The sequence below is a fragment of the Tupaia chinensis genome, unplaced genomic scaffold, assembly GCF_000334495.1.
Source record: "Tupaia chinensis unplaced genomic scaffold, TupChi_1.0 Scaffold000029_1, whole genome shotgun sequence".
In the NCBI taxonomy this organism is placed as follows: Eukaryota; Metazoa; Chordata; class Mammalia; order Scandentia; family Tupaiidae; genus Tupaia; species Tupaia belangeri.
In genome coordinates this window covers 1240658-1260306 of record NW_006159459.1, presented here as the reverse complement: position 1 = coordinate 1260306, position 19649 = coordinate 1240658, and the positions used below count along the sequence as shown (strand labels likewise).

The 19649-nt window shown below is 38.6% G+C and overlaps 1 protein-coding gene across 1 annotated transcript in view; it reads left to right on the top strand.

Moving 5' to 3' along the window:
• The window catches only part of MLLT3 (MLLT3 super elongation complex subunit), a 328009-nt gene that overhangs the window by 194582 nt on the left and 113778 nt on the right, over positions 1-19649 (top strand). Inside the window, exon 4 of the mRNA XM_006140331.2 lies at positions 13494-13637. Coding sequence (XP_006140393.1) covers positions 13494-13637 — 144 coding nt within the window. The remainder of the gene's footprint in view (positions 1-13493; positions 13638-19649) is intronic.

The following is a 19649-nucleotide window of genomic DNA, read 5'->3' as shown; positions in this document are numbered from 1 at the left end:
ACAGCAGCAGCAGCAGCAGCAGCAACAGCAATCAAAAGCAAGTTTGAGAAGAAATTCTCAGACTCCACCCAGATCTACTGAATCAAAATCTTTGTAGCTAAGGCCTAGGAATCTGCATATTTACTAGGCCTTTGAGTGATTCCTGTGCTGAGTAAAGTACAAAAAGCACTGATTAGCCACTCTTTTAATCTACAGCGCCTCCATTTGAACAGTGCCCCACTGGCTTTTTCAGTTCATCAAAGTCCTCTTCATGATCAAGAGACAATTTGCTTTTAAGTAGGCTGGGATAATTGTAAAATAAAGTTTACAATTTACTGTAAAGTAGGCATGTATCAATAACAATAGATTTTATATCTATCTATCTATATACAAACACATATATATACACATGTATACATGTATATGTGTGTGTGTATATATATATATAAAAGTTAGTTTTATATATATATATAAATATATATATTTCTTCCTTAATTAAGAAAGTGAGAAATCACCCCCCCAGAGGGGATGGCCACACTGCAACCCCTTCTCCTCCATTTTCCTCTTGGGATCTTGGGCACACACGCACACGTGCCTGGTGTGAGTTTAAGCCACTGGTCTGGGACTCAACCCGCGGTCGACTACATGAGAGTTCAGTGACATAGCCATTACACTAACTGCTGGTCCCTTGTACCCCACATTCTTCTTGTACTACCTCCCCATAAATTTGCTTCCCCATTAATTGGAGTTTTTTTTTTATATTTTTATTTTGGGGCCTTATTTGACAATAATTTACTGCTGTCTAGTTAAATGTTTGAGTGCTTGATGGTGTGCTATACTGAGCCTTTTATGTATGTTATTTCATTTAGAAGGCTCATAAGAACTGGGGCCAGCCATTGACATAGTAGTTATATCACTGGACTCCCACATGCCCAACTGAGGTTTGAGTCTCAGACCTGGTGGCTTAAAACTCATGCTGGGCTCATGTGTTTGCATGCCCAAGATCCTGGGAGGAGAATGTAGGAGAAGGGATTGTGGTGTGGCCATCTCCCCTCGGGAGGGATTTCTGTCTTTCCCTCTCACTGTCTCTGTCTCTCTGGCAAGTGCATGAGCCCTAAGGCAAAAACCTCTTTTTTGGGGGGAGGGGAAAGAAGGCTTATTAGAACTTTTTTTCCTTTATGAGACAGAGACAAAGGCAGATATTTTTTTCTGGGTCTCACCATGCCATGATCCTTCTGCCTTGCCTTCCAATTGCTAGAATTACAGGCCTACATGACTGCACCTGACATGCTCAGGCTGACCTGGGAACTGAACCTATACCTCTTATACAGCTTTCAGCCCACCAAGTGATGGCACTATTTGTATGCCACTATGGCTGAGCTTTTGAGAAGTAACTACTATTACTACTATTTTATAGGAAAGGAAACTGAATCATAGGAGAGTTGAGTAGCTTGCCTAAGGCCTCACACAGTTAGAATGTTTTAAAACTGGTTATTTTTTTGGTTCATTTTTGTTTTCTTTTTCATAGATTTTTGTTGTTGTTGAAATAAAATCCACATAAAATTAAATTCACTGTTTTAACCATTTGATACAGCAAAGTGACTTTTAGTACATTCAAAATGGAATACAACCATTACCACTATATAATTTCAGGACTTTTTTTATAATTCCAAAAAAATTCTTTTAAACTCTTAAACAATATGAAACCAGGTTCTTGATCTAGACCTTTTTACCTATTGGTTATACTTTTTTTTTTTTTAATAATATCTCACTATGCTGTGAGATATGTAATCTTTGTACCTCAACCTCTCAAGTAACTAAATGTATAGCTGCATGCCACTATGTGTAACTCATAGGGTGGGCCAAGAGTCTAACCTGGGTCCCCCATGTGGTCTGTGCGGGTAACAATGTCTCCAAGTATGTGCTACCAAATACGGCTGTTCATTGGCTATATTCTTGTATGCCTTGGAAGCAATGACTATTTGATGGAATAATGAGTCTTTCTAATTGGTAATACCACCAAATTGGTCACATATTCTCATCAAATCAGAATTTGTTATTCATTTGTGTCTGCTCATGTGATATGCCTTTTAAAAAAATAATTAGTTTTTATTTAATTTTATTCATTGTCTTTATGTTATTTATTTTATTTTTTTGAAGTTGACCAGTGAGAGACAGAGAGAAAGAGAGAAGGAAAGTGAGAAAGCAAGCTGCCAGGTCTGAACTTGAACCACGGTCAGCCATGTGGGAGTCCAGCAGCCTTAACTGCTGTACAACCTCCGGCCCATGACATGTTTTTATAGTGATGTACTATTTTTTTTCCTCATTAAAAGCTGAATTTCCCTTAAAAGAGTAGTTTTGACTTCTTTGTTTCTTCTTTTTAAGAAATTAAGATATAGTTCATGTACCATAAATATCACCCTTTAAAAAACTATAAAACAGTGGTTTTTAGTACATTCACATAGTATGTGGGGTGTTCACAGAGCTGTGTAATCATTACTACTATCTAATGCAGGACATTTTTATCACCTATGAAGAAATGCTGTCCCATTAGCAGCATTCCTTATTCTGTGCCTCAGTCCTTGGCAACAATGAACCTATTTCCCTTCTTTTCGGCCTTTCTGTTCTGGCTGTCTCCTGCAGAGGAAATCATACAATATATGGTCTTTTATCTCTAGCTTCTTTTATTTATAAAATGTTTTTAAGGTTCATTTATTTTATAAAATATATTAATATTTATTCTTCTTTAGAGCCAAATAATATTCCTTTGTACAGATATACCACCTTTTGTATATTCATTCATAAGTTTGTCAGTATGTGTGTGGTTTCTCCTTTTTGACTAATATGAATAATGCTGCTATGAACATTCATTTAAAAGTTTTTGTGTGGACAAATATTTTCATATCCCCTGGGTGTATACCTATAGAGAATTGCTCAGTCAGATGGTGACTCTGTGTTTAACTTTCTGAGGAACTGTAAATTGTTTTCCAAAGTAACTCTACCATTTCATATTTTCATCAACAAGGTATGACCATTCCAGTTCTTCAGTACTTCATCCTAATGGTGTGAAATGCTCTCTCATTTGGGTTTTGATTTGTTTTTCTCTGGTGCCCTATTATGTTAAACATCTTTTCACATGTTTATTTGTACTTTTTTAAGATAAAAGACTATTCAGATGTTTTGCACATTTTTCAATGTATTTTTTTTTAAGAGAGATTTATTGCTATAGAGCGCATGTGGTCGCCAGAGAGACAGAGAGAGACATAGAAACAGAAAGTGTGAAATCACTACTGGGGATTGGGGTGGCCATGCTGCAATTCCTTCTCCTCTATTCTACTCTCGGGATCTTGGGCACACATGCACACATGCCCAGCAGGAGTTTTAGGCTGCTGAATATAAGACTTGAACCCCAGTCAACTACATGGGAGTCCAGTGACATAACCATTATGCCGTCAGCTAGTCCCTTTCAATGTATTTTTAATCAAAGTGGCTACATTTACGAGGAGGAACTCAGAACTGCCTTCTCCCCTCCATTTTTAATATCTGAGAAGTTTAATTAAGAAGGATCATATAGGGTGCCAGCAGGTGGCAGTGATTAGGTGCCGGACTCCCACATGGCTGACCCTGGTTCAGTCCTGGCGCCTTGAGAATTATGCTGCACGCAGGTGTGTGCGTTTCCAAAATTCCAAGAGGAGAATGGAGGAGAAGAGATTGCAGCGTGTCCATCCCCCCCGGGGAGTAATTTTACACTTTCCCTCTCGCTGTCTCTCTAGTGAACATATATGCTTTCCAGCAAAAAACTAAAAAAAAAAAAAGAAAGAAAACTTGTATGTTTCTTCTCTTTTGTCATAGCATCATATCCATTATTTTAATTTCACTAGGGATTAGGTTATACCTTGGGAAGAATTTAGACCTTCAATCCAGAGGAGGTCGTGTTGCAAAGAAATGAAAGAATAGGCAATTACAATTTCTTGAGGAAGGACCATATGGTATGGTTATATCATTCTCTTCCCATCGCCTAACAACATAACTTTAACTTCAGTATAAAAATAATGATGCGGGAAAGTATCCTCTCTCCTTTTTCGTTTTTAACTTCCCTGGTCATTTTTACAAACTTTCCGTTGAACACAGAAGTCTGTTTTTTTGAATTGCTTTATTTCCTGCTTTGCAGAAATAACTGAACTCTCCTCGGATGCCAGATTTAAAAAGAGAACAACTGAAGGATAAAGAGGCAGCAAGTGCCACTCCCCAGCTCCACACACATTCAGTCTTCTTGAAATTGATGGGACAGATTCAAAAGCTAGATTTAATGAAAGCATTTTGAGTAATCGTTCTTAGGACTGTAAGACATATTATTCACTTTGTGAAGGATTTTTCATTTCTAAGATATGAATGAAGAAAGAGGCATGTGCGATAGAAAGCCGTCCTTTACGGGTCATTATAAAATAGAACAGTTTGACTAAACACTGTTAAGTAGATTTTCTATTTAGTATCTTGATTAGCTTACTTCTATTGTCTAGTTTGCAGTTTTTTTAAGATTATATGTTTAATAATGGCTGCCATTTTCATATGTGCACAATGACACTTATATTTTAGTGTTTGTAATATAAAAGACTAGGATATACCTAGTTGGCCCTGTGCAGTGATGTGGGCCAATAAATGGTGACTTAATAATACAAGGTAGGGGGAGGCCATCAAAAAGTTCATGGAACAAATGATTTATGAGAACCTATGCTTGGAATTCATTTTTTCCACCTAAATAAATTCATACTTGAATTCATTTTTCCATGAGCTTTTTAAAGTTCCCTCATACATAAGATGCTGCACTGTACCTACATGAATAAGTCTCACAAAATGATGATGACATAGCAATGGCAGAGGTGTGTATGTGTGTAGGTCATATGTGGCTGTGGTTTCATTTGTGTATGTTTTATAGATCACTGAAACAAGTAAATGACATTACTGAAATGCATATATGTATTCTAAGAGCATAGAATACAATAACAAGGGACCAACAGTTAGCGTAATGGCTATGTTGCTGAACTCCCATGGAGTCGACCGCAGTTCAAGTCCTGGACCTGGTGGCTTAAACTCATGCTGGGCGCATGTGTGTGTGTGCCCAAGATCCTGAGAGGAGAATAGAAGAGAAGGGATTGTGGCATGGCCATCCCCCCTCAGGGGTGATTTCTTGCTTTCTGTCTCTCTGTCTCTCTCTGGTGAACTCACGCACCCTGTAGCAAAAACTTCTCCAAAAAAAAAAAAAAAGAATACAATAACAATATTGTATTCTTACAGTAACATGGGAACTTAAGGGTATTGGTTACTGGGGGAAGAGAGATGAAATTTATCGGTGTCAAGTTTGTCTTAACATCTGTTTAATCTCAGTTGAGTATGCATGTGTGTAGTGTTTTAGGTATTTTTCTATATTTATTAATTTTTAATTAAAAAAGCAATTGCTTTGTCACCTCTCCTAATTTATCTTCTTAGAGAATTTTACTTAGGTAATAAATATTTGCAATATTCTGACCTGACTATCTGAGCTGGTTGTGCTTCTTTTCTCTCTCTCTCTCTCTCTCTCTCTCTCTCTCTCTCTCTTTCTTTCTCTTTTTCTTTTTTTTTTGGAGAGATTTTTGCTATAGGGTGTGTGTGTTCACCAGAAAGCCAGAGAGAGACAAGAGAGAGAGAAAACGAGAAATCACTCCCCAGGGGGGATGGCCACGCCGCAATCCCTTCTCCTCCATTCTCCTCTTGGGATCTTGGGCATGCATGCACACACGCCTGGAGTGAGTTTAAATCACCAGGTCTGGGACTCGAACAGCAGTCGACTATATGGGAGCCCAGCGACATAGCCATTATACCAACTGCTGGTCCCAATCTCTTCTTTTTCTTTTCAATCTCTAGAGGGGGTGTGTATGCACCAGAGAGAAACTGAGAGATGAGGGTGTGGCGAGGAAGCACTCTCCAATAGGATGTGGTCACACTGTAGTCTCTCCTCTGTTTCTTTTTCCTGTGGGATTTGGGGCATACCTGTACTCATGCCCAGTTTACAAACCTCTGGGGACTTGATTTGAACTGAAGTCAGCCATGTGGGATCACGTTCCCTTAATCGCTAGGCTATGGAGCCGGCCTCCTCTTATTTTTTAATTTTCATTTTTATTTTGGTAAGAGGACTTAACATGAGATCTAGCCTCTTAACAGATTTTTAAGTGTACATTCATTTTTTGTTGGCTAAGGTATAATGCTGTAAGCAGCTCTGTAGATTTTATTCATCTTATGAAACATAGTTTTTGTTGTATTAACTCCCCACTTCCCTGTCTCCTTAGCCCCTGACACTCAGCATTCCAGTCTTTGATTTTCAGAATTTGATACTTTTAGATACCTCATAGAGTGGAATCATGTGTTTCATGACTTTCTATGTGCGACTTATTTCACTTAGCATAATGTCCTCCAAGTCCAACTGGATTTACTTCTAGTTTCTCTCTGTACAGACATGATTTATTGATAAAAATCGAATAGGTTTAGGCTATTGTTCTAGAATGTTCATTTTTTTAAAAGTATTTAACATTTTGTGTATCCCTGGAGTTTACCCAACTCTGTCTTAAAGAGTGAAAATTCATTATACTAGTGGTTTTTTTTTTTCTTTCTTTCTTTCTTTTTTGGAGAGGTTTTTGCTATAGGGCGTGTGCGCTCGCCAGACAGAGACAGACAGAGAGACAGAAAGTGAGAAATTCCCCCCCCAGGGGGGATGGCCACACCGCAGTCCCTTCTCCTCCATTCTCCTCTTGGGATCTTGGGCATGCACGCACACGTGCCCGGCGTGAGTCTAAGCCACCGGGTCTGGGACACGAACTGCAGTTGACTACATGGGAGTCCAGCGACATAGCCATTACGCTAACTGCTGGTCCCCTATACTAGTGGTTTACAAAACAGTGTTGTTCAGAGTTTTCAAAGGAGAGGTAGCAAATGGGCTTTCTCCTGATGTAGGAAGAGCCCTAATACAAGCTGAGCATCTCTAATCCGAAAACCTAAAAAACAAAATGCTCTAAAATCCAGAGCTTTCGAATGCTGACATGACTCCACAAGTGGAAAATTCTATACCTGACCTTATGTGTGAATGAGGGTAAGAAAATGCTTGCTTATCAATAGTATGTAATGCAAGGACAGGGATGGTGGTGATGCCAAACAACCACACACGGTTCCATTGGGCAGCCAAGGTAGTGTGACATCTTTGCTCTCCACATAAACTTTGTTTTATGGACAAAATTATTTTAAAAATACTGTATGAATTTACCTCTACACTATGTGTGTAAGAAATAAATGAAATATAAATGACTTCTATATTTAGACTTGATTCCCATCTCCAGACAATCTCATTATGATTATGTATATGCAAATATTCTAAAATATGACAAATCCAAAATCCGAAATACTTTTCATCCCAGGCGATTTGGATAAGGGAGACATAATCTGTACGAAGGATAATACCCTACCCATGGTCCATCCCTATCCGGTGCTTTCCCCGCCCCTCTATCAAGCTTGTCTTCAGTTTGCTGTCAGATTCAGGGGTGATCGAGTGCCATACTCTTTGCAGGTTCACGTGTATTTCTTCTGTTTTACTTTGTGTTTGTGCTCAGCAAAACAAGCCTATCTGTGAGAATCAGGTGTGTTTCAGAAACACTAAACCACTAGGCATGTGGAAATATAATGGATTGGGGCACCTTAGTTTGACAGGATTTCATACTTCTCTGTTTCAACCTGTCCTCAGAAAAAGTACATCAGTAAGTGTCAAGGACTGCAGCTCCTGCAGAGTGAGGGGGTAATTCGATGTCGCCAAACCTAGATTTCTATCTCTAGGAAATGTATTCGTTTTTATATAGAACGAATGCATGTTTTCTTGTTTGAACTTTAAAGAAGAATCTTTTCTAAGAAACATCCTGACACAATATTGATGTCTGTAATCTAAGCTGGCCAGAACACGAGTTTACATGACCTTTTTTCTAACTCAAAATAAAAAAAAATTGTTCAAGAAAATTGTACTCTGGATTCATAGTCGTTTTTTGCGGTCCTTACCTTTAATGTTATTAAAAAGTGATTTTCTTTTGTTTGGTTTAAACTGTTATGAATTATAAAGTGATTTTTTTTACTTCATATTTATATGCTAGTAATTAATTGTATTTATCAGTATATTTTTCTTAGTCCAGCCTGGTGGTACAGTCACTAACAAACCAAGCTACTGTGCTGGAAACCACCTGAACCAATTGTGAGCTTAGATCCCTAGGTCAGCATGAAAACATGCTGGGTATGTACGTATATGCCTAGGATCCTGACAAGCTGGAGGGGGAGGGAAGGAGGATCACAGTGTGACAAGACCCTTTTAGGGGGTACTTCTCTCTTCTCTCTCATGCGAACATGCTCTCTGTTATGAATAAAATAAACTAAAAAAAGAACCGTAAAATATTTTTTTGTCTTCGAAAAAGTATATAGGAGTATTTATTGTCCCCATAAAAGTGTGTAGAATAAAGATTGGCAGTTTTATTCCATTGCCTTTATTGAATAATTGATTACTATTTTGTATAGTCTTTCTAAATTTTTCCTTATTCATTTGCACAGGTAAAGTATATGTCAATATAGATATTGGAGTGGACATAATATATCATACTTTAAAAATGTTCCATGACTTGCCTTTAATTTACTTAGCAATATGCTTTTGTAAGTCAGTCATTTTAAACCTAAATTGTATTCCAAAGTAAGGATGCAGATCATTCTTAACTTTGTGCTTTTAAAAATAATGCTACCATGAACACTTTATATATCTTTGTACCAATATTTCAATACATCTTTTTTTAAAGTTTGTTTTATTGAAAGAGAGTAAAAGAAACGGATACCCTCACACCATGCCGTGACTCTTTCTCTCCCTCTTCCCCAGCTTTCTAGCCGGTCAGGATCATAAAAGCACACATGCTGGGCATGTTTCAGGTCAACCCAGGATCCATGCCATGTTCGTCTGTGTGGCTCCAGCACTGGGGAGTGTGGCACCATATCCTGCTGCTCTGGCTGGACCTACATTTGAATGTTTCTGTGGAGGAAATTCTTAAAAGTAAAATTCCCAGGTCTCACATCATGTGCAGTTAGCATGTTGTCAAAGCATCTATCAAGAAGACTTTACCAATTTACACTCCCAATTATAGGATGTAAAATTGCCCTCCTTTATTATTATTATTATTATTATTATTATTAAAGTTTTGCTATGGGGTGTATGTTGTGCTCACCAGAAAGAGGTCAACCCCCAGGGATGATGGCCACAGTGTAATCCCTTTTCCTCCATTTTTCCTTTCGGGATTTTGGGCACGCATACACACACACACATCCTGCATGTTTCTCAAACCTTCGAGTCCAGGACTTAAACCGTGCAGTAGGCCAAGTGGGATCCAGCCACCTTAACTTCCACACTATTTCTGGGCCCCTAAATTTTAAAGTTGCATCAACTGATTTACATTATAGAGTAGAGACAGATACAACAAAAATTCTGTGTGAGAATCACATTAATAGAAGAATGCTTTAAGAAGAACATCTGATTCAGATTGTATTGAGAGGGTTAGGAAGACTTGCCAAGGCCAGCAGGTGGTGTAGTGGTTAAGGCACTGGACTCCCACTGGTGGGCCGCAGTACAAGTCCTAGACCAGCAGCTTGAAACTCAAACTGGGTGCTTGTGCGTGCATGCCCAAAAGGCCAAGCGGAGAATGAAGAAGAAATTACAGCGTGGCCATCTCACACACTAGGGGTGATTTCTCACTTTTTCTCTCTGGAGAGTGTACATGCCCTATGGCAAATCTCTCTCTCTCTCTCTCGCTCTCAAAAAAAAAAAAAAAAAAACGTCGCTCAAAAAAAAAAAAAAAAAAAAAAAAAAAGAAAGAAAGAAAGGAAGGAAGGAAGGCTTTCCAGAAGAATGAATGCTTCAGTCTTGAATAATGATTTTGTACTAACCTGGCAATGGAGAGAAGTCTGACGGAAGGGAAGGCATTTAGGCATGAGGAGCACAGTATATAAAAGGCAAAATGAATGAGAATATAAATGTATCAGAGAACTGCAAATGCTTCACCATTGTGGAAGGAGGGAGTGTAGTGAGGGAAGTGCAGGAAAGGTAGTAAAAGACTGATAGATTTTCAAGGATTTCAAGAAAATGGAACTATAGAAAATGTTGAGCCTTTAAAGGCTTTTATATCTATGGAAAGGTATAATCTGACTTTAGAAAGATCACTCTTGGGACCAGCAGTTAGTGTAATGGCTATGTTGCTGGACTCCCATGTAGTTGACTGTGGTTCAAGTCCTAGACCTGGTGACTTTAACTCATGCCGGGCGTGTGTGCATTCGTGCCCAAGATCCCGAGAGGAGAATGGAGGAGAAGGGATTGCGGTGTGGCCAACCCCCTGGGGGGTGATTTCTTGCTTTCTGTCTCTCTATCTCTCTCTGTCTTTCTGGAGAGCGCACGCGCCCTATAGCAAAGAAAACTTCCCCCCATCCCCCATCCCCCAAAAAAGAAAGATCACTCTAGAATAAGGTAAGTTCAAAACAGAGAGGCAACCAGGTGAGGAGTTGTGAAGTTCTAAGCTGAGGTAGTGAGCATGGTGTCTAGAGAAAAGGGGTTAGATTTGATAGCTTCTAAAAAGGAATAGTAAATAGAACTGGGAAAACATTTGACTGTGGTGAAAGGGGAAGGAGGAGTTGGGTGATTTTTGCATGTTTTGACCTTAGCAAGCAGTTAGGATTGCTGTTTGTCAAGATACAGGGGACAGGAGAAAAGACAGGTGAATATCACTTTTAAAAAATGTGTTTCTCTTTTCCATGGACAAGCAAGAGAAAGGAAGACAGGTACCCCCAACAGGGTCTTCATGCTGTGATCCACCCCCCCAGCCTCAGTTAGCCCCAGCTCCTAGAAATGTCCAAGGAGAACTCGTGACACAAACCTGGAACATTCCCATGTAGATCAGTCTTGCAGAGTGTTGCATTACTGCCATCACTAAAATGATCTTGGTGAAGATCATTAAAATAATATAGGAATTTGATGATACTGCAGTTCACACACATGATTGTCAAGAGAGAGTTGGGCTGGGGATAGTCAGAAATCTTTCTGTTGTGCAGGTGGAACTGACTCCCTGTGAATAGGTACCATTTCCCAGGGAAACTTTGCAGGAAGGGAAAGGTAGCATTTAAGTGTTCATGAAAGAAAGAGGAGAAGCCTGGGAAGAAATGGCCAGTAAACTATGAGGAAAACTAGGAGAAATTGCCATCCTGATAAGGGGGGGGGAGCAAGTTTCATGCCAGATTGTAGTGGACATGAGGAGCTAGTGAGAGGAAGAGTGGAGACTATCATGTGGGGAAGTTTGGATGAGGAGGTGCAAATTATGTATTTGTATCGGGCAGTGCTTATATTCTGACAGTTTCAGGTGTAGAAGAACTGGGTTCAAATCACTGTGTTTTATCATGTGTTAGTAATATAACAATAAAACAGGGCTCACAACTGTCCCAAAGGAGAACTGTGAGAATGGAGATGAATATTTAAGTGCATGTTCATTACCATTATTATCTTGTCTTCATTTTGTCTTGGATGGCTAGAAATCAGTGTGTAGAAAGGGATGAATATTCAGCCAACTAAAGTAATGACTTGAGAGTTGAACTTTGGTATCATGAAATTCTAATTATTGTGTTCTTTTGCATGGTTTGCTTATTTTATCCTCCTAGTTATTTCTTCAGGAAAATGCCATTCTTTATTTATCTCACAGATGTTAATTGTCTTTCTGCTCTTTGCAGGCACTAAAGTTGTTGTGGAGGACACAGTGATGGTTCAAACATTACTCTTACTTTTAAGAAATTTAAGATCTTTTTTTTTTTGGAGAGTTTTTTGCTATAGGGTGCGTACGCTCGCCAGACAGACAGAGACAGACAGAGAGACAGAAAGCGAGAAATCACCCCTCAGGGGGGATGGCCACACCGCAATTCCTTCTCCTCCATTCTCCTCTCGGGATCTTGGGCATGCACACACACGCTCCTGGCGTGAAGAAATTCTAGATCTTAATAATAAAAAAATTAAAATAACACAAAGTACTATAAAACTGAAAAGATTAAGCCTTAAAAAAAGAAGGTAAATGGAGATAGTAAGACTATTATTCTAAGATGTGGCAAAGATAAGGAGATATCCAGGAAAGACAGTGGGGAGTTGAGGGTGGAGTTCAAGGAAGGCTTCCTAAAAGTGAAACCTGAGTGAGGAAGGATGGGAAGTTATCCAGGTAAAGCAGGAGATGGAGGATTGGAGGAGTGGAGGTATCCAATTACAGTAGTAATGTAAAGCAAGAGTCAGACCCAGAGTTAACTTAGAACACAGGAGGTACTGGGTAGCAGTCAGTGGTATTTCTGAACCACTGAAGGGTTGAAGGGGTGTGGTGGGATATGAGTCCAAGAGCCTGATTATGAAGGTCTTTTTGTGACATTCAAGTGAGAATCAATCTGTATCCTAATGGCAGTGGGAAACTGTGAGCACTTTAACCAAGGAGTAAAATTGATAGATTTCTGTTTTGTTTTGTTCTGAACAAAGGAGGCATTAAAGAAAATAGATCCTGAAGTAGAAAGTTTATAGTATTTTGAGCAATGAGTGAAAACATGACGTAGGAATTAGAATGCTTGTTCATAAAATATTAGGAGAGAAAAAATGCAGCTTTCGATGGTGGATATGGGTTAGCGTGGGAAGAGGAAGGAGTATCTTAGGTTTCTAGCTGGGGGGCTGTGTCGGGTATCCCATCCCTCAAGAGATTGTGGACAAGATAAGCTCATTTGTGTTGGTTTTCCCTAATTTAAGAAACTGATTTATTATAAATTTCCATTTTGCATTATTTTTTATTTATTTATTTTTAAAGATTTATTTATTTATTTAATTCCATTTGCTATTATCATTTTCTGATTTGACCAGAGAGAAAGAGAGAGAGAGAGAAAGGGAAAGGGAGAAAGTAAGCCACCAGGCCTGGAACTCCAACCATGGTTGGCCTTGTGGAAATCCAGCACCTTTAGCCACCATGCCACCTGCTGGCCCCTCCATTTTGTTTTATAGATAATTCCATAATAATTTGTTTCACACTCTAGCTATTGGATGTCTATGTCTTACTTATTCTCTGTGAAGAGTAAACCTTTGCTTTTAAAATTTCTACTTACGTGGACCAGCAGATGGCATAATGGTTAAGTTGCTGGACTCCCACATAGTTGACTGTGGTTGGAATTCTGGACCTGGCAGCTTAAAACTCACGCCAGGCTCATATTGTGTGCCCAGAATCCCGAGATAAGAGTGGAAGAGAAGGGATTGTGGTGTGACCATCCCCTGGGGGGGGGAGGGGTGTGATTTCTTACTTTCTGTCTCTCTGTCTCTCCAGTGAGCACATACACCCTATAGCAAAAATCTCTCTTTAAAAAAATTATTTAAAAAATTTTATGCCTAGCTCTTTTCATTCTTAAATTTTTTTAATTTCCAGGAAGAACCTAAGAAAGTCCGATTTGATTATGACTTATTCCTGCATCTTGAAGGCCATCCACCAGTGAATCACCTCCGCTGTGAAAAGCTAACTTTCAACAACCCCACAGAGGACTTTAGAAGAAAGTTGCTGAAGGCAGGAGGGGTAAGTGGCATTTTCTTGTAAAAAGCCTTCCCGTAAAAGCTAGTTGCTACTGTGTGAAGTATAATAATGTTTTGGGAGAGGTGAAAGAGATGGAGTACCTTAATGGTTTAGCTGCATGTACTTAGGTTTTGAGATAAAGAGGTAGACAGGCTCATATTTTTAAGTAGGTCTAAGTCTGAAATTATACTGTTGGTTAGAACACACTTCAGGCCTATGGAGTTCAAATTTATTCAAACAAAAGTCAGAAATGAACAAGTACTCCACTAGCCTCAATTAAGGAAAGAACAATTTGTAAACTTTTTAATATTAATTTATAGCTAAATTATTAATTTATACCTAAACCTTTGGGTAAACTGAAAGTCACATTAAAAATTATATGAAAAGGAGCTGTCACCCCCAATTTTTTTTTTATCATAATTAATAGATAAGATGTACTCACATGTATTACATGTCTGGGTCACTTAAGCATACATTTTATTTGTTTGAATTATATGTAGTTAAAAGATGGATTTTTTTAAGATCATGTTAGCAAAGATGTGGTAAAATTTTGCCCTTGTGATTTGGCTAGGATGGAGAGAGATTTTTTTAGTGGAGTTTCTTGCAAATATAAACCTATAGTGTGCTTGCTGGCAGCTAAGTCGTCTATAAAGACAAGCATCGATTGAGCGGTAAAAATCCACATTTAAATCTTCAGCTCCTGCTATAGATGAACTTTCTATGTTGTTTTATGTGGGCAGTCCAGACCCCATTTACACTGCAATGTAGCGTTTAGGAATCCTCTCAGTTTTTCTGAAAGGTATGGTATGGTTTTGTACCTATCACCTGTCTGCAAGTATGTGTAGACCCTAATCTGTCAAGATACCTGTTTCACTGCTGCATTCTACTTGAGGGCTTTGTAGGACAGGGCTGGGATTGATAGAGCTTAATTCTTTCCCTTTATGGAACCGTAGACAACCATTTTCAGAACCTCAAGGACACTATGGACCCTCACCTGTATTGTAACTGTCTGAAGATTTGGGGTGATGGGAAACTCTTGAACTCATTTTTTGAAGGCTTGTTTTTACCAGGTCCCTGCCCTTCAGCTGAACTACTAATATGCACTTGAAGCACTTTAAATACTTTTTTTAAAATATAAATTTTTATCTTATTATTATTATTATTTATACATTCAGTCACTATACATCCACACTTCATTCCTCACTGGGCTGCCGTCCGTAATGTGTTAAGTCGGTGTTGGTGGGAAGCTTTGTAAATGAACTGATAATATTCCACAGGAAAGTGCATCTTCATGAAGGAATTGGCTTTTGCAACACAATTATTTTAATGTTGGGAACTTATATATATTTATTAAGGAAAGTTGCTTACAAAGACCCCCTGTTTTATTTTTTTTACAATTTTCATGAGCATAGTAGTAATACTACCTATTTACCCGTGACTGTGTCCTTAACAATCAACTTAAATCCTAATCATCCTCGTTATTTTTCTTTTTATAAAGGTGGCATTTTACACTTCTGATTATGCCTCTTGGGTATGTAGTTGGGTAGGTAATTGGAGTGTGTGTGAATTATGGGACTTGAGGATATCAGGCTTCTGATAAGAGCCACAGGGAAAAATAAATATATCGCACGTACTTTTAAAAATAACCACTTAGTCTCAGAGTACTCGTGAGCTGGGGGAGAGGGCCCTGGTCAGTGGTAATGCACCATCCTGCAGCCTTGCAGCCTGGTAAGGTCTCTTGCTGATTTCTTGTCTTTGCTGCACTTAGCCTTTATTTCGGAATGATCCTCCTTGACTTTGAGCTTTTTTTCTTGGTGTTGTTTTAAGTGTTGTTTGAAGCTCACGAATATTTTCCTATTAGAATTAGATTGGGTCTCGACAACTCTAAAATAATTTGGAATGTGACATATTCGAAGCCCACTTAACTTGACATATTTTAAGTTCTTTAAAGGACTAATTGTACTGAATATTGCAGTAAAATAAAAATTTAAAAAGCCACTTGAAGGCATAGTAATCCTATAGATTCTGCCCATTTCATAGAAGAGTAAAGTACTCTTGTAGAAACATATTAAAAATATCAGTAGACTATAATAAACATTTTTGCCTCACCTGAATTTTTGACTACCTATGGTGTTACTAATTTATGAGCCATTCTGATTTTGCTAGAAATCTTTTGTTCATAACCGTGTCTCTATGGATAAGCTTTTTCTTTTCTTTCTTTTCTTTTCTTTTTTTTTTTTCTTAAATTTGTGCTGGGTTTTGGGATGGGAGGAAGATGCTATGTTCCTTACCTAAAGATGACACGTGAGACATAGAAAAATTGAACTCTTCTTTATATACACTGTGCGTAAGCTTTATGTGTAGCTTCAGGCATGCATAAACTTATTATTTGGCTATGGTTTCTTCTCTTTCACTTTTTTCCTTTTAGACCTAAAGCACATAGCATTACTAAAAGTGGAATTTGGCTTTTCTTTTCTTTTTTATAGAGAGATTTTTGCTGTAGGGAATGTGCACTCACTAGAGAAAGAGAGAGAGAGAGGGAGAGAGACCAAGAAGTCACACCCCCTTCCCCGGGGGATGGCCATGCCTCAGTCCCTTCTCTTCCATTCTCCTCTTGGGATTGTAGGAATGCATGCAACATGCCTAGTGTGAGTTTAAAGTCACAGGGTCCAGGACTCAAACCATAGTCAGCCACGTAGGAGTCTAGTGATGTAGCTATTATGCCATTTGCTGGCCCTTGAACTTGACTTTTCAATAGATCAGTAATGTTGGTTTTAGAGCTGGTAGTGTATTGGAAAAAATTACTTTCCAGCTCTTAGAAGAAGTTGATCCCAAAGAATTTTTAGATGGAGGAATCTTGAAATATTGCAGATTTGTTATGCTTTAGTAGTCTATAGCTAAATGACAATTCTTTTTTGGAGGGAGGGGTGTGATCAACAACATGCTCTTCTTATAGCTAGATTTCTTAAATAGCGTCAAAGAAATCTTGGTTTACTTTGCCCTTGGAAGAAATGTATCCTGCTCTGTTCTGCCGAATGACTCCCTAATATTAAGGGTACTCTATCTTTAAAAGTATATAAAACTAAAAGTTTGTGGGCAGAACATATTTGGATTTAACTATTATTTTTTGATACTATTGAAATGCATATTTTCTTTTCTTTTTTTAAAAAATTTTTTATTTACAGCACCCTGAAGATAGGTCGTTTCTTTAAATTCATCAGTGAAGCTTGCTAGGGAAATTGTGAATTTGGTTTAGGACCTAGTCCCTGTCATCCCTTAAGTAAAAAAAAAAAAAAGACGTAAAGTAGGGTTAGGAAATGGGAGAAAACAACACGAAAGCTTCTTTTTAAAAATTGTTAGTTTTATTTATTAGTATGTGCTTATTCAGATGTTTATAAATTTTTATTACTCAATTTTATTGGTAGGGGGAAGGCAATAGTGAGTGATACATTTTGATGGCAAGACTTGCTATAGTCTATTGGTCCTTGAATTTTAAGCCAAATGACCAAGCCTACCCCATAGAGAAGCACCTTTCCATTCCACTGAGATTTTTTTTTTGAGAGTATTTTTATTTTGTTTTTGCTATAGAGTGTGTGCACTTTCCAGGGGGAGAGAGAGAGAGAGACAGACAGACAGACAGAAAGCAAGAAATCACCCTTGAGAGGGGATGGCCAAGCCACAATCCCTTTTCCTCTATTCTCCTTGTGGGATTTTGGGCACACATGCACCTGGTATGAGTCTCGGGTCCAGGAATTAAATTATGGTTGGCCATATGGGAGTCCAGTGCCTTAACCACTCTGCCACATGCTGGTTTAAGATATTTCCATTTATTTCATCTTATTAAAAAAGTGAACTAATGATCTCTTTTTGATCAAAGACTCTCAAATTGCTCATTAAGATGTTAGACTTAAAGAGTTTGTGAAAATTGTGGAGGATTTGCTCTGTATTCACTTTTCATCTTCTTAGTAGCTATAATTCAGTCATACTGTAAAACAGTGTTTAGGTCAGCAAGTGATGTGGTGGTTAATGTGCTGGACTCTCACATGGCCGACCATGGTTTGTCCTGGACCTGGCGATTTGAATTCATGCCGGGCATGTGTGTGTACATGCCCAAATTCCAGAGAGAAGAATGAAAGAAGAGGGGTTGTAGTGTGGTCATCTCCACTGGGGGGCGATTTTTAATGGTTTTCTCTATCTCTCTCCAGCGAGCCTATATGCCCTATGACAAAAACCTTAAAAAAAAAAAAAAAAAAGAGGGAAAGAAGAAAAACAGTGTGGAAGGGTGGATTTGAAATCAGTGAGCTGTAGGAAGATAAGCTTTTTGAGTACTGACAAAATAAAGATATATATTCAATATTATTGGTTATATAATTAAGACTCATATCTCTCTTATTTCTCTGCTGGATTTATGGTTGAGAGAGAGATACCATTAGAAATACTTTTTTTGAGAGATTTTCGCTATAGGGTGCATGCGCGCGCCAGACAGAGAGAGACAGAGAGACAGAAAGTGAGAAATCACCCCCTGGGGGGATGGTCACACCACAATCCCTTCTCCTCCATTTTCCTCTTGGGATCTTGGGCATGCACGCACATGCGCCCGGCGTGAGTTTTAAGCCACCAGGTCTGGGATGCGAACCGCGGTCGACTACGTGGGAGTCCAGCGACATAGCCATTATGCTAACTGCTGGTTCCCAGAAATTTTTTAAAAGTTAGGCAGATTTAGCTGGCAACCTCATCTTTAGCATTGTGTAGCTAGGTTATCCTCGAAAAGCTATTGTATCTTTTTGAACCTCAGTGTGTCAGCTGTAAACCGGCAAGGCAGTGTTCCACGTAGTGAATATGTGACCTTGGTGTGTGGGACATGGTAGGTACCCAGTGCCTGGGTCTTTTTCTCTCTATTGCTGGCTTAGAACGTCAATAGATGCTAAACAGCTTCCTTTCAGGCACTGAAAGGAACAGTGAAAAAGGCTTGTTATTTAGTGAAAGGTACTCTACATTTATTCCCAGGAAAATATGCTTAGCAAAAGTTCGTGTGACTAGCCCATTGATGGACCTAAGTTGTGTTTAAAGATTAGCCCGTGGTCATCTTTGTTCAAGGAGATTACACTTTGTATTTTGCGGGTAAATTCAAGTCTGTTTGGAATATTAATTTTATTATATGTATGTTTTCATTAGAAAATTATCAGTTTTTATCATTGTTCTTATTTGAAATTTCTAGCAGATTAAAGGTTTCTCAAAGCTATACGTTTCCTTGGATTTCACATGTAGGATGTCTAGCAAGGTAGTTGCAGTTTTGTCTGTCTTTGAAGAAAGCACAAAAGAGGAAAGCATCTTTAGAAAACCGAGTGTGTTTAATGGCTGCTCTCTTTTTCGGCCTGGAAATAAAGTGTTCAGCTTTGGTGCTGTTGTTCTTTGTGGGATGGTGGTAGGGTGTGGATGTGTTGTGTTGTTTTCTCCTCTTCTTTCTTTCGTATCTTATCTCTATATCGTCCTTTCTCTCTCCTCCTTTTATTCTTTCTTTTCTCCTCAGTTTAACAGGGCAGTGTCTAAACATGTTGTTCAGTCTATTTCTGAATCACTGGCAAGCAGTTAATTTTGAGGACTGAAAATTAAAACTAACCACAGCAGTTGTTAAAACTAGGGTTTCTATAGGCAGAAGTCCAATTCTGTTCAGACACCACCTGTTTCAATAGGACATTTCAGACGCCCATTTGGCAAGATTTGCTGGAGAAGACATGGGGAACATGCTTTCAGTCTGTATTAAGTCTGCAGCATAATGCAGTCCTGTTTCTCAGAGTGACAGTTACATTTATATAGGATCTGTTTTTCGCAAGGAATAATTTAGAATCTTTCTGAAACCCTGCTTATTCTGAAGTAGAATTCAAGTCCGCAGTGGACCTCCAACAAGAGGTTTTGGTTATTAAAAGGCCAAAGAGATCTGACGATAAGGAGCTTTCACTAGTGCAGCTGCGTCAAGCCATCTGAACATAGCATTATACTGAAGGGTCGGGAATG